The sequence below is a fragment of the Lagenorhynchus albirostris genome, chromosome 8 (genome assembly GCF_949774975.1).
Source record: "Lagenorhynchus albirostris chromosome 8, mLagAlb1.1, whole genome shotgun sequence".
Classification (NCBI taxonomy): Eukaryota; Metazoa; Chordata; class Mammalia; order Artiodactyla; family Delphinidae; genus Lagenorhynchus; species Lagenorhynchus albirostris.
The window spans coordinates 86,004,928-86,030,703 of NC_083102.1; the positions used below are offsets into that span (position 1 = coordinate 86,004,928).

At 37.9% G+C, this 25,776-nt stretch overlaps 2 protein-coding genes across 4 annotated transcripts in view; one reads left to right on the forward strand and one right to left on the reverse strand.

Moving 5' to 3' along the window:
• FBXL13 (F-box and leucine rich repeat protein 13) overlaps positions 1-25,776 on the reverse strand; it is a 185,033-nt gene that overhangs the window by 99,508 nt on the left and 59,749 nt on the right. The window contains 2 exon segments of the mRNA XM_060157227.1: positions 12,277-12,409; positions 14,865-14,960. Of these exon segments, the coding sequence (XP_060013210.1) occupies positions 12,277-12,409; positions 14,865-14,960 (229 nt within the window).
• The window catches only part of LRRC17 (leucine rich repeat containing 17), a 168,502-nt gene that overhangs the window by 90,039 nt on the left and 52,687 nt on the right, over positions 1-25,776 (forward strand). Inside the window, exons 3-5 of one of the 3 annotated variants that reach the window (XM_060157230.1) lie at positions 2,047-2,202; positions 6,096-6,469; positions 8,713-8,751. In XM_060157230.1, the coding sequence (XP_060013213.1) occupies positions 2,047-2,202; positions 6,096-6,469; positions 8,713-8,736 (554 nt within the window). In that variant the 3' untranslated portion in view covers positions 8,737-8,751. Of the gene's footprint in view, positions 1-2,046; positions 2,203-6,095; positions 6,829-8,712; positions 8,752-25,776 lie in introns of those variants that run through there. The other 2 variants (XM_060157229.1, XM_060157231.1) reach the window with 2 other exon arrangements.

Sequence of the window (25,776 nt, forward strand, 5' to 3'; positions counted from 1 at the left end):
ACAGCGTAAGTGAAGCAGAAAGGTACCATGAATAGGCAGCAGAGCATAGTGGTTAGAAGCATAGTTCTGGGGGCTAGCATGTCTGTGTTTAACTCCTAGAGTGTGTACCAAACGTAAAATAGATAGCTAGTGGGAAGCAGCTGCATAGCACAGGGAGATCAGCTCCCTGCTTTGTGACCACCTAGAGGGGTGGGATAGGGAGGGTGGGAGGGAGGGAGATGCAAGAGGGAAGAGATATGGGAACATATGTATATGTATAACTGATTCACTTTGTTATAAAGCAGAAACTAACACACCATTGTAAAGCAATTATACTCCAATAAAGATGTTAAAAAACAAAAAACAACCCCAAACACTCAAGGCAGAGATACAGCAGCAAAATTGTCAGCTGCTTCCCTTTATACCCGCTGAGCCTGGGTGTTATAAAAAAAAAAAAATCCTAGAGTGTGACTATGGGCAAGTTGTGCCTCAGTTTCTTCATTTGTAAAATGGGGATAATGTACTTAGCTCATAGGGTTCTTGTCACATAATACTTGTTAGGGCACCTAGAAAAAGTTCTTGTACCTAGGTACTAAGATACCAAGATCCCATCAAGAAGAAAAAGCAAATTTAACAGTAATAAGGATACCAAAGAAGGAACTACCAATACCATCCCATTAACCATGGATTCTGAGCTGTTAAAAGAAGGGGGGATATAAGACTGAGTCTTTATGAAAGTAAACATACTATGAGTTAAGAAATCATATATACCAGAAGGGGTTTTTAAAAAATATTTGGAAAACATTATCAGTAAGTCAGTTATTCTATAGCAAAAAGGGAATTACGGATAAATGGATACCACCTTTCATAAACTTACTGTACCTAGTTCAAGGAATTTCTACTTATTCAGAAAGTCTTTGGGTCATGCTGTTTCTCAGGTGTGAACTAATCTGGACATTTTATTTGTTGCTTCTAATTTTCTTTTGTCTGAACAGGTTTGTTTCTCTTCACAGGCTTCACTTGCCCTACTTAAAATTGAATAAAACCTTTTCAGAATATTTTGCTAAAGATTAAAAGAAAGGGCAAGTATTATGTTAAACTATAAAATAAACACACTTTATAATATTTTAAAGCATGATTTAAAGACAAATATAAATAGTAAGAGATAAATTAGGTGAACCTTGATTTCCTATTAACCTATGAAAAATAACTGGGCTCCTCTTCCAGAGGCTTTTTTGTAGTCGTAGTCATTGTTGACTCAGTAGTAGTAGTAGCAGTAGTAGCAGCACTATTGTTATTACTGTTTCTCCTGAGGAGTCCAATTACTTCAGTACCTTGGGAAGAGTCAGGGAGGAGTGGTGGAGTATAAATTAAGTCACAAGGATTCAGGGAATAAGCGGGTGATGAAGAAGCAGGGGGAGCAAATGAGGACTATTCTTTCTCCAATTTTAGCATCCAAGGAAAGGAGAAATGAGCCTGAGGGTCATCAGGGTGGAGGGCTTTTTGTTTCTTTTTTAGGATGGCAAGATCTGTGCTTATTTGTTAACAGAAGGAGTCTGAGGAGAGGGATAAAAGGAAGATGCAACAAAGAGGCAATAATTAATACTGAAAGCTCTTAGAGGAGTGGGAAGGGAATGGGAGGGGAGGCAGGAAGAGTGGTTTGATTTGTGGGTTTCATTTTGTTTCAGCTTTCTGTTTTTAAGAGCGTCTCAGCTGATTCTAACAGGCGGCCAGGTTTGAGCCCCACCGCGCCGCCTGATGCCCAGCCAGCTGAGCTGCACTGCCTGCTGTCCTGCTCTTGATTTCTTGCCGCCTCTAGGAAGTTTCTCAGAACAGTTCAGCAAGGAGTGATATCTGCTCCTCTAAGTGTGATGCACTTGGTTCGCTGGGCTTTGGTGGAATTTAGCGTATTCTAAGGCTTGTTCATATGGTAATATTCTTCGGCTTTAGATGGGATATCCTTTTTCCCTTCAAGAGCTGACTCTTCAGTCACACAGGGATAAGAGTGATAGAGCAAATGGGGGCAAGAAGAGAGCTTGATAACCTGAACATTTTTATTTTTTCCAGAGTTGAAGAAAGTTCCAAACAACATCCCTCCAGACATTGTTAAACTTGACTTGTCACACAACAAAATCAACCAGCTTCGACCCAAGGAGTTTGAAGATGCTCATGAGCTAAAGAAATTAAACCTCAGCAGCAACGGCATTCAATTCATAGATCCTGGTAAGTTCCACAGAATAGCCCTTTAAACAGGTGACAGGTGTTCTCTGTTTTTTTATTATGGCAACATTTATAGTAAATACAATTTAGTTTTTAAAAAACTAGTAAGAAGTTTGAATTTAAATGAAACATGATGCTTATAGTAGAACTTGCTTGGCCCTCAGAAATATTTGCCAAACTGTTGCTTTATGAAGTATGTAATAAGCAACAATTATTCAGTTGGTCCAAATAAAAGAAGTGTTTTGTAGAACATATTTTAAAAATAAAAGCCCTATGGCTAGGGCTTCCCTGGGGCACAGTGGTTAAGAATCCACCTGCCAATGCAGGGGACACGGGTTCGAGCCCTGGTCCAGGAAGATCCCATGTGCCACGGATCAGCTAAGCCCCTGAACCACAGCTACTGAGCCTGTGCTCTAGAGCCCACACGCCACAACTACTGAAGCCTGCGCACCTAAAGCCCATGCTCCGCCACAAGAGAAGGCACCACAATGAGAAGCCCGCGTACCGCAGCAAAGAGTAGCCCCGGCTCACCACAACTAAAGAAAACCCGCACGCAGCAATGAAGACCCAAAGCAGCCAAAAAAAAAATACATAGGGTATGTGGCTAGTGGTCAGTAATATGCTAAACATGTCGTGATTTTTAAAAGGAAATTCAGATCTGGCATTTTCTTTGCTTTTCATTAAGTCCAAACTTATTTAAAGTAAGACTTTAACTTGTTTAAAGTAAATTTGAAACAATCTGCTAAGCAGAATAAATTAAGCTCATAAAATTAAGATCTAGGGCTTCCCTGGTGGCACAGTGGTTGAGAGTCCGCCTGCCGATGCAGGGGACGTGGGTTGTACCCCGGTCCGGGAAGATCCCACATGCTGCGGAGCAGCTGGGCCCGTGAGCCATGGCCGCTGAGCCTGTGCGTCCGGAACCTGTGCTCCGCAGCGGGAGAGGCCACAACAGTGAGAGGCCCGCGTACCGCAATAAAAAATAAAAAAAAAAAGCAATGACCCAAGTCATTGCTTTGCACCAAAATAGACTTCTTTTAGGGGGAATTAAGGGTTTTGTCTGAGAACAAATGATATGAAAATAGTTAATGGTATTAGTTTGAGTGCTCATAAATTAAGATAAAATGTGCTCAAACTAGAGCCAGAGGGATTTTATCTAATCCTAAATCAAGATCAATTCTCTTTTCCATCCTTCAAATGTCTTCTCCATTTGCTAAGCAAAGCCTCTGACAAAAATGAGCATGGTAAGTTAACTCACTGAATTTTAGAAAGAACTGAGAATTACTGTAATGTTGATCAGATTTGTAACGTACATATTTGTGCCTTCGCAGTGCGTTCATAATTTGAAAAGCTGTCTTTAAAAATGTGTATTACTACTATTAATAGTGCAATGTTAATGTCATAAACATTTTGAGTACAATTGTTTCTTGTTTTCTTAAAGGTAATTTAATACCATTAACAGAACATTAGGATTTTAAAATTGTAGAAGTAAAAACTGAAAATGAATATTCTAGAGCTACCAAGGCATATTTTAGTATTAATAACATTTGTAAATATTAAGAAATCATAATTTTAAAAAACTTTGAAAGGAATAGCAATATGCTACACTCATACCTTAGCCTGTACAGATAGTGTAAACTTGGGAGTATCTTCAAATTTTGAGATCAAAAGCAATTTTCATTTTACATTGAATAAGAATACTATAGAGATACTCTTCTCCCAAACGAAGCGATCATTGTATTAGTGTGCAGGTCAGTCACTGGTAGCCGGTCTCCACAAAGCCAGGCCACAGGGTGAAGAATCTGGAGGTGGAGATCCTCTTTTGCTGAATGAGAACCAAAGAACTGCAAGACAAGCATGCCTGTCTCGGGTCCCTGAGCAAGTGTCTAATCCCCCCCCCACTCCCCCCCTCACCCCCCGTCCCCAGCTCGCCCGCATGCAGCAACAAAGACCCAACAGAGGCAAAAATAAATAAATTTTTTTTTTTTTTAAAAAAGAAAAGAGGTCTTCCCTGGTAACGCAGTGTTTGAGAGTCCGCCTGCCAATGCAGGGGACACGGGTTCGTGCACTGGTCCTGGAAGATCCCACATGCCGCGGAGCAGCTGGGCCCGTGAGCCGTGGCCGCTGAGCCTGCGCGTCCGGAGCCTGTGCCCCGCAACGGGAGAGGCCACAACAGTGAGAGGCCCGCGTCCCGCTAAAAAAAAAAAAAAAAAGAAAGAAAAAGAAAATTGTGAGATCATTAACTCACAAAATGTTTGCAAATTTTTTAAAATGCAGTGTCTTCAGAACTATCATTGCAAGGGCTGACCTTTTGCTCCTCCCCAGCCACCTGCTCCCCTCTCCCAATGACCCAAGTCATTGCTTCGCATCAAAATAGACTTCTTTTAGGGGGAATTAAGGGTTTTGTCTGAGAACAAATGATATGAAAATAGTTAATGGTATTAGTTTGAGAGCATATTTTTCAAATTCAAAATAAGGGCACTGTATGCTCTGAGGAGAGTATTTTAAAAGAGCAATGAGAAAATGTTTGAAACAGAAACAAAATATTTGAAATCAGCATTGACCTGTAAATTCTAGAGTAGCTGGTCAGTTTACATCAACTGAAGTAGGGATAATTTAGGTTTAGATTTCTTTACTCTCAGAGGGGAAAAAAAAGCTTTCTGTTGTATTATTTTGTGTTTTGTGTTTGCTATTTGTTTTAATTATCCACCCTCCAGCAGAATTAAATACATATGGATTCAAAGCTGATAGCTACCACAGCTTGCCAAAATACAACCAGATGTCTTAAAAATGTTGATAAAAATTTTTTTGGTTTTGGACAATACAAGAATATAATTCCTTCCCCCTGGGAAGGAAACTGGGAAACGGCTATTTTCTAGGCATTTTCAGAGTTATATCCCAGAGAGCTGTCAAATCACCCCCAAACACGTTTCTCATTTTTTATGCACTTATGTCTTACATTTGAGATATTTTCCTAATTCATGCCTTTTTTGTGGCAACTTTCCAGTGAGTATTAAAAAATGCACATGAGCACAAAGTACATTTTTTACAAAGCTAACTTAAAACTGATTTTTCAAATAAAATATTGTATTCTAGTCAATTTAATCAAGGGGAAAGCTTTGTCTGAGTAAAAACATATTTCAGAATTTTGCATTTAGACACATATACTGTTAGGGAAATTTAATTAAAACCAAAGTCTTCACCCAACACAGAAATCCTCTCCACAATGGTAAAGAGAAAGAAGATTCTTTTATTATTGAATAAGCATTAAACCAGAATGTGATGTACATCACAGGCAATCTGCTAAGAGATTGCAGAGACAGAAAGAAATCTCACCCTTTGTATAGCCAAGCAGATACAACCTAATACATACGTGTTTTCAGGATAAATAATAGCTAGTTCTTAAGTAAGAAGACTTGACAGCACCGTTTGTCAAACATTGTTCATTCTAACCTTACTCGCAAGTGAGTTGGCATCTGTGTTAGCTAATTGGCTTTATCAAGAGGAAAACAAACTTCTATCTTTATGACAAGAGGTAATTTTGTGACTTGGAAGAAGGCTCCTACCCCCCCACAGAAACTGGGAGACAGGTGTTCTCTGCCTTGATGTTTCCATTTCAAAGAGATGGCTCCCAGGTTCTTAAGAAGGATGATCCTCATAAAGCTGAAAAAGGCCTCTTTAGTCTTCTAAAGGATATAAACACATTTCAAAGAGAAGAGAAAGTACGTGCACGTTTTCTAAAGTAAGAGCGCTGAGAAAAAGGCGGGGAGGGAAATCTTTTCCTTTATTTTCAATAGAGAGAATTAACTCTCTTATTTTTAATTTAAATTTGTCCTTATAATATACAGTGCACTTAACCCAATTACCCAACTGGTTTAATAAATATTTTCTGTTTCTAGCTGCTTTTTTAGGACTCACACATTTAGAAGAGTTAGATTTATCAAACAACAGTCTGCAAAACTTTGACTATGGAGTATTAGAAGACTTGTATTTTTTGAAACTCTTGTGGCTCAGAGATAACCCTTGGAGATGTGACTACAACATCCACTACCTCTACTACTGGTTAATGCATCACTACAACGTGCACTATAATGGCCTGGAGTGCAAAATGCCTGAAGAATACAAAGGGTGGTTTGTGGGAAAATATGTTCGGAGTTACTATGAAGAATGCCCCAAAGACAAATTACCAGCATACCCTGAAACATTTGACCAGGATACAGAAGATGACGAATGGGAAAAAATACATAAGGATCACACAGCAAAGAAACAAAGTGTAAGAATCATTATTGTGGGATAACTTAGAAATTGTTCTGGTTGCAGCTAATTTTGTATTTGCTAAACTGGTGTTGGAAAACCACATGTTTAGATTTTGATTAACTGTTTTACCTGTTTAGGCGAGGTTATCCAGCTAAAGGAAGGTTCCCTTAATTATTATTATTGTTGTCACAGTATAGTAATCGAGGGAATACTCTCATGCTGCTTGCCTGCCTGTTTGCAGAACAGCTTTTGATAGTGACTCCACACTGGTAACCTGCAGGAGTTGGGTCCTAATGATGGCATTAGGAGGTCATAATGTTCTGTATAAATGTTTTTACTGCTTTTTGAAAATTAAAAAAACCTGGTTCATTTTTATATGCTTTTCAAGAGCTGCTTGCACATACCTAAAGATGATCAAAATGAAGAGATACAAATGCTTAGTAATAATAAAATGTAATTCTCTCCCCTCTGCCCCCCAACTTTTTTTTTTTTCAGTAAGTCAGCTTGTGCATTGAATAAATTTCCATTTCTGATTCCTGTACACTCCAAAATGAGGTCCTGGTAAACCCAAATTCTCAACTACTTTTCACTGATCCTTGCAAAAAACTGTCAAGCTAGACCTGAAGGAGAATTGCCACAGGCAATAAGCCAAGAATCTGAGAATTATATTAGAGACGGCTCAGAAGATGGGACTCTCAGAAGCAGTTGTAAATGATGTGAACATGAGCTCTGAACAGGTATAAACACTAGTAAATGTGGAAACAGCACTGGTTTTTTAACAGAGTTCAGACTAGGAAGCCACCTGTCAGTGGGAAGGATCTGAGAGCCCTTCCTGCTAAGCTAATATGTCAAGGAACATAAAACAGGATGAAATTAGGATTCAGGGTCAGGATTTGGGATGAAAAAGAAGCAAACAAAAAGGGAAGTGATATCAGAAGCAACTGAGGGCAGAGGTGGTACCCAAGAGAAGCCCCATGATTTGCGTTGCAGGTTAAAAATTAGCTCACCTGGAGAAACAATAACCAGAAAGAGAGGAAGTGTCTGGAGACTGACCCATCAGTTTGTATTTTGATAGTACTGTACTATTAGAAAAATAAAATGCAAAGAAATATGTACATATCATTAGAAATACCACTTTTTCCTTTTTATGCAGATTTTCTTTTCATTGAGTTGAATATATTTCCATTTCTTATATCAAGGTATTCATACAAAGTTTAACAACTGGTCTTAATTGATACTTGTACAAATTTCCAAAGTATAGAACGTGGTAAATAACAAATAGTATTAAGCATTTCTTTTTTTTTTTTTTTTTGGCTGCACCACGCGGCTTGCAGGATCTTAGTTCCCCAACCAGGGATTGAACCCAGGCCACAGCAGTGAAAGCACCAAGTCCTAACCACTGGTCCTCCAGGGAATTCCCTTGAACATTTCTTAAACACCTATTAGAGGCCAGACACTGTGCTAAGAGCTTCACGTATTCTATTTCTAATTCTCACAAGATCCCTCTGAGGTACATAATATTATCTGCCTTTTCTAGATGAGGAAACCAAGGCTTAGTATGTAGGTAACTTGGATAGAGCCACAAAGCTGGCAGGTGGCAGAGCCTGGATTCAGGTCCGCCTAAGTCCTTTCTACTGTGCAAGGATACAGAGCACTCTAAATGTTACCTTTAGTCATGGCTGCCTCACATCAGAACTTCCAGAAACAGACACTAAAAGAATAGTATGTGCTTTTTCTCCTGAAACATTTATGAGGGCAGGTGATAATCTTTGGGTCATGTCAGTTAATTCTATTAATATGTATAGGAAACCAAGAGAGTGGGAAGCTGGAACAATTGCTGGAGCTGGTGGTTCAGGAAATGACACTGGATTTTAAGGTTCTAACCACTATGCACATTTTATCAATGGTTTGGGTCAGGGTGGAGACTTAGAAATACTGGTTCTCAATGCAAATTCTCACATTGTTCAACATGAGGTATTGAAGGTAGCTGTTAAGTTTGAAGTGTTACCAGAGAGATGTAATAAATTCACTTATTGTTGATGAGCACTCAGAGTGGAATATTAAATAAAACATCCAAGATTTGATGGTGGAGAATGCCAGGTGGGACCTCAGTGGAAGACAGAGGCACACAGTGGGAATGTGAGGGTTCTGGAAAGAAATAAGGGCATTAAATCTGATTCAGAGAAAGGGCCCAAGTTACTCTCTGGTTTAATTTTTGGAGGCTAGCTGGGAATTTTATTGGTTTATTTTTATATTCAGGATCATTCCCAGGGATCTATTTGAAAATAAAGCTCTGGAACACATCATGATAGAAATTGATCCAGACCATCCAAAAGTAAGTCATTTAGAATTGCTAATATCTCCCAGGGCCAAAATTTAAATACATTTTTAAAAGCTTAAAATTTGCTCTTTTTTTGTATGAGAGTTTATATTTTTTCAGGGAAGCATAGTTGATCAGTGATGGAATTAATAATTAGATACCTCCTCTTCTGCTAATTTCTTTTTTTAATTAATTTTTATTGGCATATAGTTGATTTATAATGTCATGTTAATTTCTGCTGTACAGCAAAGTGAATCAGTTATACATATACATATATCCACCCTTTCTGCCAACTTCATACTTGATTGATTAATAACTTGCCTTTGCAACTTCCTTCTGTTCAGTGGGTGATGAAATTCGAGATTTTTTTTAAAGTAAATTTATGGTAGTCAAAAATAATACAATCCTGAGATCTACATATTTGAACATATATGTTTAAATATCACTTGAGTTTTTATCCAAATACCCAAGTGGTTTTTTTTTTCAACTAGTTCTAAGATTCTTTGATTTTTCTGAAGTAAATAAGATTTACTACAAGCTGAGTTCTCCTGAGTCCTAAGCCTGAGTCAACTCTGACCTAATTCTTGATTATTTGGGAAAGATATTTAACATTAAACAGTTCAGATTATTCATTTACTAACCATCCCCTCCTCTGGAGTTTACGCCCTGGATCAATTAACGTCTGTTTCTGAGAAATCTGAACAAGTCTCCTGCTCTAGCAAATAGAAGCAGTTCAGTAATGAGAATCTACTTGTCTAAATTCTGTGAGATGTTGGGGCTTCTTTCTGCAGCAGGTGGAGTGTTGGTGAATGATGGGGAGATGTAATATGTATCAGTCAACAGTGTAACAAGGGAACTCCTATAAGACCATCAGCTGCCTTTTCAGCAGAAACTCTGCACACCAGAAGGGAGTGGCGTGATATTTTTAAAATGATAAAAGGAAAAAGAATAATCTACTCAAGGCTATCATTCAGATTCAAAGAAAAGATCAAGAGTTTTATAGACAAGCAAAAGCTGAAAGAAACTGGGTTTACAAGAAATGTTAAAGGGACTTCACTAAGTGGAAAAGAAAAGGCCACAACTGGAAATATGAAAATTACAAAAGGAAGAAAATCTCATTGGTAAAGGCAAATATACAGTAAGGATAGCACATCAACCACTTATAAAGCTAGTAGGAAGTTTAAAAGACAAAAGTAGTAAAGTCATCTATATCAACAATAAGTAGTTAAGAGATGCACGAAACGAAAGATGTAAACTATGATGTCAAAAACAAACTTGGAGGGAGTAAAAATGCAGGGTTGTTAAAATGCATTCAAACTTAAGAGATTAGGAACTTAAAATAATCAAATATGTATAAAGATTGCTGTATATACACCTAATGGTAAGCACAAACCAAAAATTTATAATAGATACACACACACAAAAAGAAAAAAAATCCAAACAAAACCCTAAAGATAGTCATCAAATCACAAGGAGAGAGAGCAAAAGAAGAAAAAAATAACAAATTGGTTTAAGATGGCAGACTAAGCACGTTTCAGTTTTCCTCTCCTACCCAAATTACAAGAAATAAATGATTTTTAATCTATAATATCCTTGAAAAACAAAAAGGAATGGTCTTGGTGGATCAGAAATTAATAGTTCCTAAAAATCCAAAGGCAGACATGACCAGATTGGATGAGGAACATGCATAAGATGGCTGCTGTAAAAGATGGAGCAGCATTATATCTTTATGAAGGGTGTGTCCCAGAAATTAAAAGATATAATAATATTAACACCATTCTCATTAAAAATATGAGAAAAGGACTCAAGAACAAGACAAGGTGGCTGCATATCCTTGCTACTGAAAAAAGAAGTAAAAGATACAAGATAGGAATGAATGGAAATAAAACTGTTAGTATTTCCAGATGACATGACAGTCTACCTAGAAAACCTAAAAGATTCAACCAACAAACTTAAAACCAAGAAGATAGTTTAATACGTGATCAGGTAAAATAACATCATATATAAAGCTACTGCTTTCTTCAGCACCAGCAATAACCAATTAGAATTATTCCATTTTGTGTTTTTTCTTTTTTCAATTAAAAAAATATTACAGATAACAGTTGAAACCCCTTGTGAACCTCTTCCCCATTTCCTTCAACCCTCTCCACCTTAGAGGTAACCACTATCTTGCATTTGAGGCCTTTGATTCCCATGCAAGCTTTTTATATTTTACTCTGTGAGTGTGTATGTACAAGTGCCCTTGAATATATAGTATTGAAATTATTTCCAAATATAAAGTGTATGGTATGATTTTACACATTGAAAAGTTGTATACAAATGGTACTAGATTATGTATATCATTCTGCAACTTGCTTTTGCCCATTAATATCTTTAGACTCATCCATGTTGATATTTACATGTGTTTATGGCATTCTTTCTCATTATCTGAAGTCAACATGGATGTGTACTTTTTGAAATCTATTTTTTCTCTCATTTCCAGAAATACATATGGAAACTTAAAAATGTACCTCAAGGGACATATGGGTTAATGCAATGTGTTAACCCATATGTCCCCCCAAAATTCACATGTTGGAATCCTAACCCCCAATGTGATGGTATTAGGAGGGGGGGCCTTTGGGATGTAATTAAGGTGGAACTCTCATGAATAGGATTAGTGCCCTTACACAAGGAATTCCAGAGAGTGCTCTCTTCTGCTCTCTACCATGTGAGGATACAGGGAGAAGACAAAAGTCCACGACCCAGAACAAGGCCCTCACTAGAGCCCAACCACGTTGGTTGGCACCCTGATCTTGGACTTCCAGCCTCTAGAGCTATGAGAAATAAGTTTTTGTGGTTTATAAGCCACCCAGCCAAAATGGAACTTTATTATAGCAGCCTGAACTAAGACAATTAAATACAGACTTCACAAAACAGCTTGGAAAAAACTGGAAATAACCTCAATGTCCATCAATAGGAAGAAAGTTAAATAAGTTACAGTATAGCCATAGTATGGGAAAATAACTTTGTAGTTCTATATGTACTGACATGAAAAGATTTCCAAGACATAATAGAAAATATAAGACAGTATGATCCCTTTAATGTTACAAATTAAAATTGTGTATTTTTAATCACAAATACGTAAATGTATTTTAGAAAAACAGAAAGACTGATAATGTTGAGTACCATGGGGTAAGTGAATGGGTTTGAGGGAGATGAAGGTAGATTTCTGCTTCTACTGTCTATTGTTAGAATTTCTTTAATGAGAAGTTCTTATATTGTATTTTATTAGTGGATAAACTAATGACATATAGATAGAAAAATGTTAGACAAAAAAAAAAAAAAGCAGTGAGTCAGTAAGAATGACCAAAGGACCAACTCCCAGGGCATACACTCCATCAAGAGCTGGCTATATTATAGGACTTTTAAATAGTTTTAATAGGCATTCTTATGGCCTAAGGCGGTAATTGAAGTTTCCATTTTAAAATACAGGAAAGCAAGACAAACAGTTGTAATGAACATACTTACTGATCTCAAAGTTTTCAGTTGGAGAACACAACCACGAAAATTCAAGCACAGCACATTTAGACGCCATCTTTGCAAAGTAGACACTATGTGCTTATCTGTGATTATATTTTTTACTGCGGAAAAATCAATCTAAAAAGGATAAACAAAAACATTAAGAAATGAGAGAGATCTTTTGCATGTAAAACTTTAAAAATATTTTTAAAGCATCAAAGAACTAAAATTTCTTCATCTCACCACTCATTTATTTTTGGGGGGGGTTGGGTTTTTTGTGGTCATTCCCAGGTTTAATTGCAAATAGATTTTTTTCTCATGGTCATTCCTAGGTTTAATTAAAAACAGATTCTAAATGTCCAGTCCAGGTTGACAGCTGGGAGGGCAGGGGTCTCACATCCACCCGTCAACAGAGTCAACTGTCTTAGAGTGGCCTGGATGCCCGCCTGTAATTCCAGGTGAGCCCCAAGGCTTCCCCCTTCTTCAATGTCAGTGAACTCTCCTGGGTTCATCATTAATGTGTGCCTGCTTCTTTTTTCATGAGCACAAACTATACATTGAGTCCTTGACTATAGGAAAGACAGTTTAGAGTGTGTGGTCTATAATGGCCTTTTCATAACTCATAATTTGGAGGGGGTAGTTCTAGAGAAAAGGAAAGATGACCTGAGTGTACCTTGCTGATTATATGTAAAATTGAAGAGCACAGAGGTTTAGTGAGCTCCGAATGGCCAGGGCTGGTTGATAAACGATAACATAGTATTTTTTAAATTGAAGTATAGTTGATAACAATAACATAGTATTAATACTATCTTTCAGCTAAAAGGTTAAGTATATGAACATTCACTTTCTCATTGCCTTCTGAACAAAACTATTCTTTGTGCTAAAATGTTTGTTATAGTTGCGCCACATTTGAGCACTCACAAATAAAGGAAAAAATAACTGCAAATGAAGGACAACACATAATTGAGGAAAGAGAAATTTGCTGAACATAAAGCAGCTTAACTTCCAATCCTGGCTTTGTTCTTCACTGCCATATGCTCATATTTTCTTCATCTTTACCCAATGAAGTCTTGGCAGAAGTGCTGGCTTTTTCTGCCATTTTTCTGCAAGATTTGTCCTGATTTTAATATTGTACATGTTCTTTCTCTTCCAGATCATTTGGATTTATTTATTTTTCTTCTTTATGGGTTTTCCAAAGGAAAAAGTAACACCTAATCTGTCACATAAGTAAGAGATTTATTCCTTTAAATCAGTGGTTCTTAGTGTGGTCCTGGGACCAGCAGCATCAGCATCATCCAGTAACTTGTTGGAAATGCAAATTCTCAAGCCCCACCCCAGACCTACTAAGTCAGAACTCTGGGGGTGGCAACCATCAGTCTGTCTTAACAGTCCCTTCAGATGATTCTAATGCATTCTAAAGCTTAAGAATCACTGCCTTGAACTAAAAATCTAAGACAGGAATACTAAATTTGGTAGCTAAGAGGGGTTAACTAAGACAGAAGCACATTTTCTTATTGCCATTGCTGCATAAGATGAGAGTAGAGCAGTATAGCCAAGAAAGGGATGGTGTTCTGATGAGATGTAAAGATTCTGAGTTGACTTATGGAGCCTAGATTCCCTGTACCTTGTCAACTCCTCTTAGTTTCTTTGTCAAAGTTTCTGCAGAATGGCCCTGACCACCTATTCATAGATCAGTCTGAGCACATGATATCATTTGTCCTCCAATCAATAGCAATTAAGGAGGGGTGGTGAAGCTAGCTATTTACTGGACTTAGGCAACAAGGAAAATGTTACTACTCCAACATTTGTTGATGGCATAAATGGTCACAGTTGTTAAGATTAAAGCAATCATCCAAGAGAAAGAAAAGAAAGGTCATCAGGGATAACACATGCTTATTTTCTGTTGTTGGCTAAGACCTACCACCCAATGTCTCTTTGGAATGAAAAATATAAGCTTGTTCTAGTTTATGAGAATAGTATAAAAATAGTGCAATGACAAGAACAATACAGAGGCATGAGCCTAGGAGTCCGCATTAGAAAATTCCTGAGTGTGTGTGTGTACATGTGCATGCAAATACACTAAGAATTATCAAACAAGCTTTGCGTACATGTATATTTTAGCCCTATTTCATGCTCAGTAATTTTTTTTCCTTTACTCCATATTTTGTGCTGCTTTGTTGTATTTTTTGAACCAACAATAATAGCTAATATTTACTGAGTACTGCCTACATGCCAGGCTCTACAGTAAGCATCTTGCTTGCATTTTCTCAATGTATCTCTGGAGCTCCTTGAGTAAGGCAATGTTAAGCCTAACTCAGATATAATGGAGCTTTGTTTCAATCCAAAAATAATATTCAATTTATTTCTACTAGTTAAATTAGAAAATACTCATATTGAATCTCTTCAAATAACATTTTTTTATCTTGTCCTTCAGGCTTGTGCCTGGACAAAAGAGAAACAAATGCACCTACTTTTTGTGGCCCCATGTTGTGGAGCAGGGAAGAAGGTATTCCCCATTACAGGTGGCTTTATAGCGGTCTATTCTCCTTTGAGAACTAGAATAAAGACATAGCTTCAGGTCGTGTCTACTTACACCATTCCACAATGAGCTCATTTGTGTCATCAACAACCAGGAGCGATTAACTTGACCACATATTACCACATCTCTTAAACTGAGGTAGGAGAAAATCTAAACACAAAGAAAAACATTCATGATTTTGAAAAAATATGTGAATTTTGATCTAACTCTTCAATTTACCATTTTGTGTGAGTGTGTGTGTGTGTTTTAATGGTAATGTAATCCGTATATTGTGGTAGCAGGGGTTTATGTGCTTGAATTTTATCTGAAGGTAGGAATTTTATCTAGAGTTCTAGAACTTATCTGATGCTGCCTTTGATATAATGTGATCAAATTGATAGTTGCAGAAGGATGGTGAGGAAGATAGGTAGATTTATTTTATTTTCTGAATTAAAGTGGTATTCTGCTAGAAAGTGAATAATTTTCCAAATAATAGCTGGTACTACATAGAAGGCATTCAATAATTATTTTCTGAACTGGATTGTTTTTAAAGTTATAGGATTCCTGGGAAAGATCAATAAACCCACTTTGGCTTCTATTTCTAGAAAAAGGGTAGACTAGAAAATCTGGAAATCCTCTTGATACAAAACATCAGTAAATGCTAAAACAAACATTTTTAAAAATATTTCCTTTTTAAATTTTTTAAAATTTCAGCTTTATTGAGGTATATTGACATAAAATTATAAGATATTTAAAGTGTACATCATAGTGAGTTGATTTATGTATACATTGTAAAAGGATTCCCCCATCTAGTTAAATTAAACATATCCAACATCTCACATACTTATCTTTATTTATTTTTATGAGAACATTTAAGTTCTACTCTGTTAGCAATTATACAACACAGTGTTATCAACCATAGTCATTATTTAGATGACTTTAGATTACTTTTAATCTAAAGTGTATTAGATTATTTATCTCCATGTATTACTTAGATTCTCAGACCTTATTCATCTTATAGCTGAAAGTTGATATCCTTTTTCCAAACTCCCTATTTCCCCTACCCCATAACCCCTAATAATCAGTTTTCTACTCTCTAAAACAAACATTTGTTTTTTAAAAATAATTGAGTTTTCAAGAAAGTAAGGAAAATATCCAGGGCCCCAGTCTTTGTAAACCCAGACACACAATAAGATATCCATGCCATAGTTGCTTGGGATGGGAGAACAGTGGAGGTGGTTGCTGCTTTTCATAACAAATAGGTTCAGATTTTACTGGCCATGCAGGGACAGAAAAAGTTACCAGGCTTATACAAAGCTGGAGGTCATAACTGAGTCAGAGGGAGAAAGAGAAGGAGACAGAGAAAGGGAGAGAGACAGAGAAATCCAGGATTATAAAAAAGAGATGTAAAAACAAAATAAAAAACTGCTATTGACAAGAGAAAAACTGAAGTACCTAGCCTGGGATGAAAAAAATTTCCCAAAGAATTTGTAACCAAAGACCACTTATTGTGTGCATTGGAATTTGAATTTTATTATGTGTGGGATCTAACTTGAATTTATTACCTTTGTAATTGTATTTGATACATTAACATGAAAAGAGTTTCCAACTTGGTAGTAACTATGGGGCATTTGGCAGAAATAAATACCCTCTCTCTAAAGAAACACACCCTCAAACCTGGCCTTGTAGAATTCGTACAGATTAAGCCACAACAAAATGAGCTCTCAATAAAAATAACAAAACACAGGAAGGAAAAAAAGTCCAACAAGAGTGAACAACAGTAAAACAATAACTTCATGAATAAAATTGTCAGTAATCATGAAAACATTAAGGTGATGAAGACAAAAAAATTCTTGAGAAAAGCTGTTGAAAAAGGACTGGGCAGATTTATAAAGAAACCAAATAAAATTCATGGCAATTAAAAACATAATGATTGAAACTAAAAACTCAACAGATGAGTTAAATAGCAGAAGAAACCCAGCTAATACAAGGAATAGCAAACTGGATTATGTATAATGAAATTACACAGGATAAAGCACAGAGAGATAAAGAGATGGAAAATATAAAGGAGGTTAAGAGACACATTATATAACATAAAAAGGTCCAATATTCTATATATCTTTATAGAGTTTCCAGAAGGAAGGAACAGAGCAAATGGAATCAAAGCAAAACTCAAAAATAGGGCTTCCCTGGTGGCACAGTGGTTGAGAGTCCACCTGCCAATGCAGGGGACACGGGTTCGTGCCCTGGTCCGGGAAGATCCCACATGCCGCGGAGCGGCTGGGCCCGTGAGCCATGGCCGCTGAGCCTGCGCGTCCAGAGCCTGTGCTCCGCAACAGGAGAGGCCACAACAGTGAGAGGCCTGCGTACCACACACACACACAAAAAGAAACATATTACAGACAAAAATGCTTTAGAACTGATGAAAAGCAACAATTCTCAGATTTAAGAAGCACAAGAAATCCCAAACAGGATAATCAAGATACCATGGGTTTGTAGTGAAATTGCAAAAGGCCATAAGCAAAGGAAAACCTTAAATGCAACTGGAGACAGATTACCTACAAAAGAATGTCACTTAGCAGTCGCAGAAAGCATAGTCAGCAGAAAATACTTACCAATCTCAGATACCACATGCAAGTAAATTACAACTCAAGGATGAGTATTAAGTAAAGACACTCTACGACAAAGACTGAAAGAGTTTGCCTCCAATACACCCATCACAAAACAACTTCTAAAGGACATTGAAATCAGAGGAAAGGAGTGAGATGAAATAGTAATGATGGGCAAAGAAATTTAATAAGCATAAGGGTAAACCCAGCAACCTTATAAAAACATATAAGGATGATGACACGTGGGAGTACAAAAAACAAGGGACAAAACTGCTAGAATATATTCATACTCTAAGACTGGAGAAAGTAATCAGAGTTAAAATGTTCTAAATTCCATTAATGAGTCAGGAAGAAAGTATAGCTATTAATTTACTTTAGGCTTTATTAAGGTAAATGCACATGTCAAAAATATTTAAGAGAAGCCACTGAAATAATGGAAATAGAATGGATATCTTCTAACACATGAAAATGGGGACAAGGCGGTAGCTTTTAAAATTCAATAAATAAAGGCAGGAAAGGACAAAACAAGTACATGAAAGAGAATAAATGGTATAAAATAAGATGAGAAAAATGAATCTAAGTATATCTAGCAATAATAAATTTAACAAAATTCACTGCTTGGAAGACAAAGATTATCCCTAATAATGCTTTTGCTTTAAAGTTTTCCCCTCTGATATCAATATAGCTATCAAATTTCCTTTCAGTTGCGTTCATCTTGTTCAGTATTGTATTTTAGGTAGATTTTAAAAATTTGTCTGATAAAGAGGGTCACTACATTATAATTAAAGAAAACAATACAAATAATTTACTAAAGATATATAACAATTCTAAATGAAAGTATCCAGTAGTAGAGCTGCAAAGATACAAAGGAGAAATTGACAAATCCACAATCATCATGAAAGGTTGTATCAGAACTCTCAATTGTTGATAAATCAGTGTGAGGAAATAAAAATCTTTCCTGGATTCCTCAGTGCTCCTGAGGAAAAAGCTCTAGCCTCTGGAGACAGAAATCTATATGATAAAAAGGTAATGTTTTGTCTTCACTTCCTCTATAAACATTTTACTTTCCACATACTATGGAGATTAGATCTGTAGCTTTCTGTCTAGTTAATTTCTCTGATCTAAAAGGATAATAAAACTTCTCTTGTCTCCCCAAGAAGGTCAAATGTGTATAATCTGGCCTAGTTCCTTCCCTAGGTCAAGTTCCCAAGATGTCAGGAAGATCCCTAATAATTTACATTCAAGGAGATATGTGTCGCAGGACCTGGGAGACATCTATAGATCATAAAAACTAGAGACACTGGTGCTTATCTGGCCCTTGGAGAGATGTATTTACAAGGAGTCCTACCTCCCTCTTTTACTTATAAGGACCCTTGTGATTACATTGGATCCACCCAGATAAACAAGGATAATCTCACCATCTCAAGATCTTTAACTTGAGTCTGCAAAGACTCTTGCCATGTATTCACAGGTTCTGAGGATTGGGGTGGGGGTGGGGGGCAGGTAGCACAGGGGACTATTATTCTGCCTATCAAACTATGTAAGGAAATGATAAACACTAAATTTAAGAAAGCAGTTAATTTTTTTTTAATATCTTTATTGGAGTATAATTGCTTTACAATGTTGTGTTCGTTTCTGCTGTATCACAGAGTGAGTCAGCTATACATATACATATATCCCCATATCTCCTCCCTCTTGCATCTTCCTCCCACCCCCCCATCCCACCACTCTAGGTGGTCACAAAGCACTGAGCTGATCTCCCTGTGCTATGTGGCTGCTTCCCACTAGCTATTTTACATTTGGTAGTGTATATATGTCCATGCCACTCTCTCACTTCATCCCAGCTTACCCTTCCCCCTCCCTGTGTCCTCAAGTCCATTCTCTACATCTGTGTCTTTATTCCTGTCCTGCCCCTATGTTCTCCAGAACCTTTTTTTTTTTTTTTTTAGATTCCATATATATGTGTTAGCATGCAGTATTTGTTTTTCTCTTTCTGACTTACTCTGTATGACAGACTCTAGGTCCATCCACCTCACTACAAATAACTCAATTTCATTTCTTTTTATGGCTGAGTAATATTCCATTGTATATATGTGCCACATCTTCTTTATGCATTCTTCTGTCAATGGACACTTAGGTTGCTTCCATGTCCTGGTTATTGTAGATAGAGCTGCAATGAACATTGTGGTACTTGACTCTTTTTGAATTATGATCTTCTCAGGGTATATGCCCAGTAGTGGGATTGCTAGGTCATATGGTAGTTCTATTTTTAGCTTTTTAAGGAACCTCCATACTCTTCTCCATAGTGGCTGTATCAATTTACATTCCCACCAACAGTGCAAGAGAGTTCCCTTTTCTCCACACCCTCTCCAGCATTTATTGTTGGTAGGTTTTTTGATGATGGCCATTCTGACCATTGTGAGGTGATACCTCATTGTAGTTTTGATTTGCATTTCTCTAATGATTAGTGATGTTGAGCATCCTTTCATGTGTTTGTTGGCAGTCTGTATATCTTCTTTGGAGAAATGTCTATTTACATCTTCTGCCCATTTTGGGATTGGGTTGTTTGTTTTTCTGATATGGAGCTGCATGAGCTGCTGCTGCTTGTATATTTTGGAGATTAATCCTTTGTCAGTTGCTTCATTTGCAAATATTTTCTCCCATTCTGAGGGTTGCCTTTTCGTCTTGTTTATAGTTTCCCTTGCTTTGCAAAAGCTTTTAAGTTTCAGTAGGTCCCATTTGTTTATTTTTGTTTCCATTGCTCTAGGAGGTGGGTCAAGAAGGATCGTGGTGTGATTTATGTCATAGAGTGTTTTTCCTATGTTTTCCTCTAAGAGTTTTATAGTGTCTGGCCTTACATTTAGGTCTTTAATCCATTTTGAGTTTATTTTTGTTTATGGTGTGTAAGAGAGCAGTTACTTCTGAGGGAGGGGGAAAAATGCAGTTAGAGCGGCTTTAATTGTATTTAAGTTTTATTTCTTAAACTGAGTAGTGATTACACAGGTGTTCATTATATTATATTTCTTTGCATGCCTAAAATATTTTATTTTAAAAACCTCAGTTTTGAATAAAGTACCCAGGAATAAATTTAAGGAGGTGGAAGACTAGTACACTGAAATTTCTTTCTTTACTGAAAGAAATTAAAGAAGACCTAAATAAATGGAAAAATATCCCAAGTTAATAGATTGGAAGACATAATAACAATAAAAGAAATTTAATCAGACTTTGAAATCTGCCCATGAATAAACACCAAAAACAAACAAACCCACAGGCTCAAAGAGTTTACAAGACTATTCTATCAAATATCCAAGGAATAGGTAATACTAACACGAATAGTATTAAGATGTCAATACTATCGAAAGTGATCTACAAATTCAGTATAATCCCTATCAAAATGCCAGTGGTCCTTTTTTTTCCCCAGAAACACAGAAAAGCCAATCCTCAAATTCATATGGAACTGCAAGGGGCCCCAAGTAGCTAAAACAATTTTGGAAAAGAAAATCAAATTTAAAGGAGACACACTTCCCAATTTTGAAACTTATTACAAAGCTACAGTAACCAAAACTGCATGGTACTGGCATAAGGATAGGTAAATATACTGTTGTAGTAGAATTAAGAGTATAAAAATAAACCAGGGCTTCCCTGGTGGCTCAGTGGTTGAGAGTCCGCCTGCCGATGCAGAGGACACAGGTTCGTGCCCCGGTCTGGGAAGATCCCAATGCCGCGGAGCGGCTGGGCCCATAAGCCATGGCCGCTGAGCCTGCGCGTCTGGAGCCTGTGCTCCGCAACGGGAGAGGCCACAACAGTGAGAGGCCCGTGTACCGCAAAAAAAAATAAATAAATAAACCAATTCATCTATGGTCAATTGATTTTTGCAAGGATGCCAAGAACATTCGGTGTGGCAGGAACAGTCTCTTCAATAAACAGTGCTGGGACAACTGGATATCAAAATGCAGAAGAATAAATTTTGGACCTCCTACCTCACATCATACACAAGATTTACTCAAAATGGATCAATAACCTAAATATCAGGCTAAAATCTATAAAACTCTTAGAAGAGAAAATAGGGGTAAATCTCCATGACCTTGGGCTTGGCAATGGACTCTTAGATATGACAACAAAAGCGTGAGCAATAAAGGAAAAAATAAGTTAGGATTCATCAAAGTTTAAAACTTCTGTGCATCAAATGACTTTATCAGAAAGTAAAAACTCTACCTTTTGTCTGTATGTGCTGCAAAGGGGAAAATGTGCCACAAATTGTCAGTCATTGAAATGGCCTAGAAGTACTGGAAAGGTATTATGGTCAATCAGATGGCCTGAAAAGTGTACCTGTACAGTTTTGCACATATACTATACTTGAGGAAGTATTATAATAGATAGGGTTTATGCTCAGGGGTAAAAGCAACCTAGAAAAGAGAAGTAGCAGCACAGAATAGCAGTAAAAGTGTAGGGCCAAATTTCTGAGACTCTAAGCAATGTGAGAACAAGTGACTTGTGTAAGAGTTGGGTAAGAACAACTTGGTGTAAGAGGGGGCCAGAAAGCAAAGCCCTAAGGGTAGCAAACTGTAATAGAACTAATGAAGACATAAAGTCACTGAAGAGAGCACCTCTGAGTCTCCTCAACACACAAGGAAATGGACATGCCACTGCTCAGGGTGGATTGAGCCTTTATTCCAGAGTCACTGCTACTCCTTGGAAGGTTACTGTCTTAGTTTCCCAAGGCTGCTGTAACAGATTATCACAAACTGTGTGGCTTAAAACAACAGGAAAGGGTACAAGTCTGAAATGACAGTGTTGGCAGGGCCATGCTCCCTCTGAAGGCTCTAGAGGTGGCTCCCTCCTTGCCTCTTACTAGCTTCTGCTGTTTGCTGGCATTCCTTGGCATTCCTTGGCTCATAGCTACATCACTCCAATCTTTTTCACATGGCCTTCTTCCCTCCTGTGTGTTTCTGTGTATCTGAATCTCCCTCTCCTTTCTTTTATGAAGAAACCAGTCATTAGATTTAAGACCCACCCTAATCCAGTGTGATGTTATCTTAGCTAATTACATCTATTTTCAAACAATTTTGGAGCGATTTTGAATTTTGAATTTTGGAGCAATACTACTCATTTCAATTACCTAACTTCCCTGAGTCCATTTCCACATCTGCAAAATGAGGGTCTTTGATGAGCAAATCTCCCAAAGCCTCTTCCATACTGAAAATTTTATGATTACTGTTGTGATTCATGGCCAGATAGTTAAAACTAGACTTCTAATTGTATTGCCATTGTGTAATCTTTAATGTTAAGTTTAAAAGGTTGATTTTTCCCATATCATGTAATTAAATTACTTTTAAATGAGAAATCTAACAGAATATTGTTTATAACCAAAAGAAAGTCCATTTCTAACTGGATTGTACCCATCATCCAGGTGCAAATTCTTGCATAAATGGAGACAGACTTTTATATGAAAGGCATTCCTGCATTCTTGTCTACCTAGTAGAAAAGCAAGGGGCTAATAGAAAAAGACCATATAATGCCATTTCCGATATATGTGGTATTAATTTATTCACTAGTTCATTTAACACTTATTGTTAAGCACCTGCTCTATGACAATCATACCTCACTAATTCTATAGAACATTACCCAGAAATATTTAAGAGGCAGGTTTTCCACATCTCAGTGTGGAATAAATTTTTGTAAAGAATTTAAGTGCAATTACCATAAACTTACACTTTCTCCTAGGGAGTCATGCCATTGTTGTGCAATATATATTGAGAGTTCTAAAACATTCATATGCGTTTATACTTGGAAAAATGGAAAATAACTCCACAAGGAACAGGGGCTGTTGCCAACATGGAAACCTGGGAAGAACATCAGGGCAGGTAAGTGTGGATTTCTAATTCAATTCCATAGAAAATTACTGTGTGGTTATTCTATGCACGGGATTCTAACAACAACAGCAAAAAAAACTGACAAGATGTGACAGAGAATAAAAAGCAAAGTTTTAAGAAAACTTAATACCATGAAACGATATATAAGTATCAAGTGTGAGGCTATTCAGTCTTCCTATTTAATATGTATCAGTCAGTACCCACTATGTGCCAGGTGGAGTGGGATCTTTAGGAGAAGAAAGAACATCTAGTGGTCGTGAAAACATAGTGAGGCGAGCTAGAGAAATGAAAGCCCATATCACAAGGGAACTGGAGGGATGTAACAAAGAAGACAAAATAGGAGAGAAGAACCTTGCACCCCTAGTAGGGGGAGAACAAAAGAAAAAGAATTCACAAGTTCAAGGAGGCCTGCTCTGCCCCTAAGCAGTCACAACAAGTGCTGGTGGTATATGATCCCAGCTAAGGAATACGGCAGCAGCTGGAAGAAAAGTCTACCTTTCACACTTAATGCCCACTCCTCACTCCTCCTGACTCATGTGGTAATGAATGACACTTGCAAGAGACCAGGAATGGTTCCTGGGATGGGGAGACTATGAAATGCTGACAGTAAGCTGAAGCACCAGGTGTACAACAGATATTTTCATTTTGACCTCAAATGATAGAACTAGGATCCCTGGGAGGGAATCAATAGCTGACAGATTTCAGCTTTATGTAAGGAAAGTCCTCTAGGCTAGTCCCTTCTAGCACAAAGACTCTATGAGTTTAGGGTTTTGTAATTCTCTGCTCTCCCAAGCAAGCAAGTTCCAAAAGAAAAGAATGTATAATGGTCATGGTGAGAATTAAATATATTCTCTAACCCTCTGTGGTGTTCGATTGGTATTGGAACACATATCAGCACATGTGTTCAACATAAGAGCAGGGAGAAGGATCAAGGAAGAGCTAAAGTGAAGTGGGCTGACTAGGAAGGATGTCTGCTCACTGACTATGATAGAACATTGAGTGTGTTACCGAGGAGTTACTGACTTGGGGTAGAGGAGCCTGTTGGAAGAGATGAACTTTAAGTTCCTCCTAGACGAAGATTCTGTTATTCTAAGATTTTGTAATTCCTTGCTTTCCAAAACAAGCCAGCTCTTTAAAAAAAAGAACTTCATGAGAATTAAATCTATTCTCTAGTAATACCAGCACTCCCTACTTATTTGTTAGATTGCTTGGATAGTAATGCATTTCATGTGGGAGTTCTTGCTGTGAGCACAGTGGAAACCAAACAAAAATAAGTCCAGACACCATTGGCCCTGGAGGGGGAAAATGTTACAGTATAAATCTTCTAAATCAGACACAATTTATGCATCACAGAATTATGCGACAGTGTGCACCATCAAATAACTGTAGCAAAGCCTCCTGAGCAACTGTATAGCACTCGGTTTACAAAATGTTACGTGCATGCTGGCCAAATCATTCTGCAAGGCCTATATATTCACGTTGCTTGGTAAAGCTGAAGAGGGATTCCCTTCAGGTCAAGATATCTGTATTTCTCGAGGTTTATAAAAGAGAAAAAGTAGAAATGAGAAAAACATGCCTGTGAAAGGCTGGTTTCCACTAAGCTAAGTCAGGTACCACTCACTGGTACCTCTATCCAGTGACTGAGTAGGTGAGTCTGTTAGTTCTAAACCAAGAGACCATACCTCAAAGCTGGAGAAATGGAAAAGATCCTTTCTCTTGGTGGAAATAAGATATAATAAAAATTAAAGGTTCAGTTTTGGTCCATTACACATAATGTGTCAAAGCCTATATCACAACCTTCAGGCAGGCCTGGTCCTCTGCCCAGGAATAAAAGAACGATGGAGGGATGTGAAAACCCGAACCCTTCCTCTTTCTAAACCTATTAGGTGGGACTAACACAGTAGGCATCTGAGTGGAATGTGAGTAATAGCCACTCCCAGAGGAGGGCATCCACTTAGGAGGGCTACCCAGTGCAGATGTTGGAGCTTCAGTGGGGGAGGTGGGCATCCAAGTGAGGCAGAGGTGAGGGGTGAGGGCATGGTGTCAGAGGTGGGGCACCAACAGCATGAGGAAGCTGGCCTGGCACAAGGCTTAGAGCCCAAGCGCACAGGAAAGTGATCTAGTCAAGCAATGGGGACCCCAGGAGAGATAAGGCAGGTGGTCACCCTGGGGGGCGTGGAGGGGAGATGGAGCTTGGTGGTGTGAGAAGCACATCGATTCTTTTTTTTTTTTTTTTGCGGTACACGGGCCTCTCACTGCTGTGGCCTCTCCCGTTGCGGAGCACAGGCTCCGGACGCGCAGGCTCAGCGGCCATGGCCCACGGGCTCAGCCGCTCCGCGGCATGTGGGATCTTCCCGGACCGGGGCACGAACCCGTGTCCCCTGGATCAGCAGGCGGACTCTCAACCACTGCGCCACCAGGGAAGCCCGCACGTCGATTCTTGAGATGAGGGACTAGCCTGTGTGGAATGTCAGAACCAGAGGAGTGTAAGGAGGGTGGTACTTG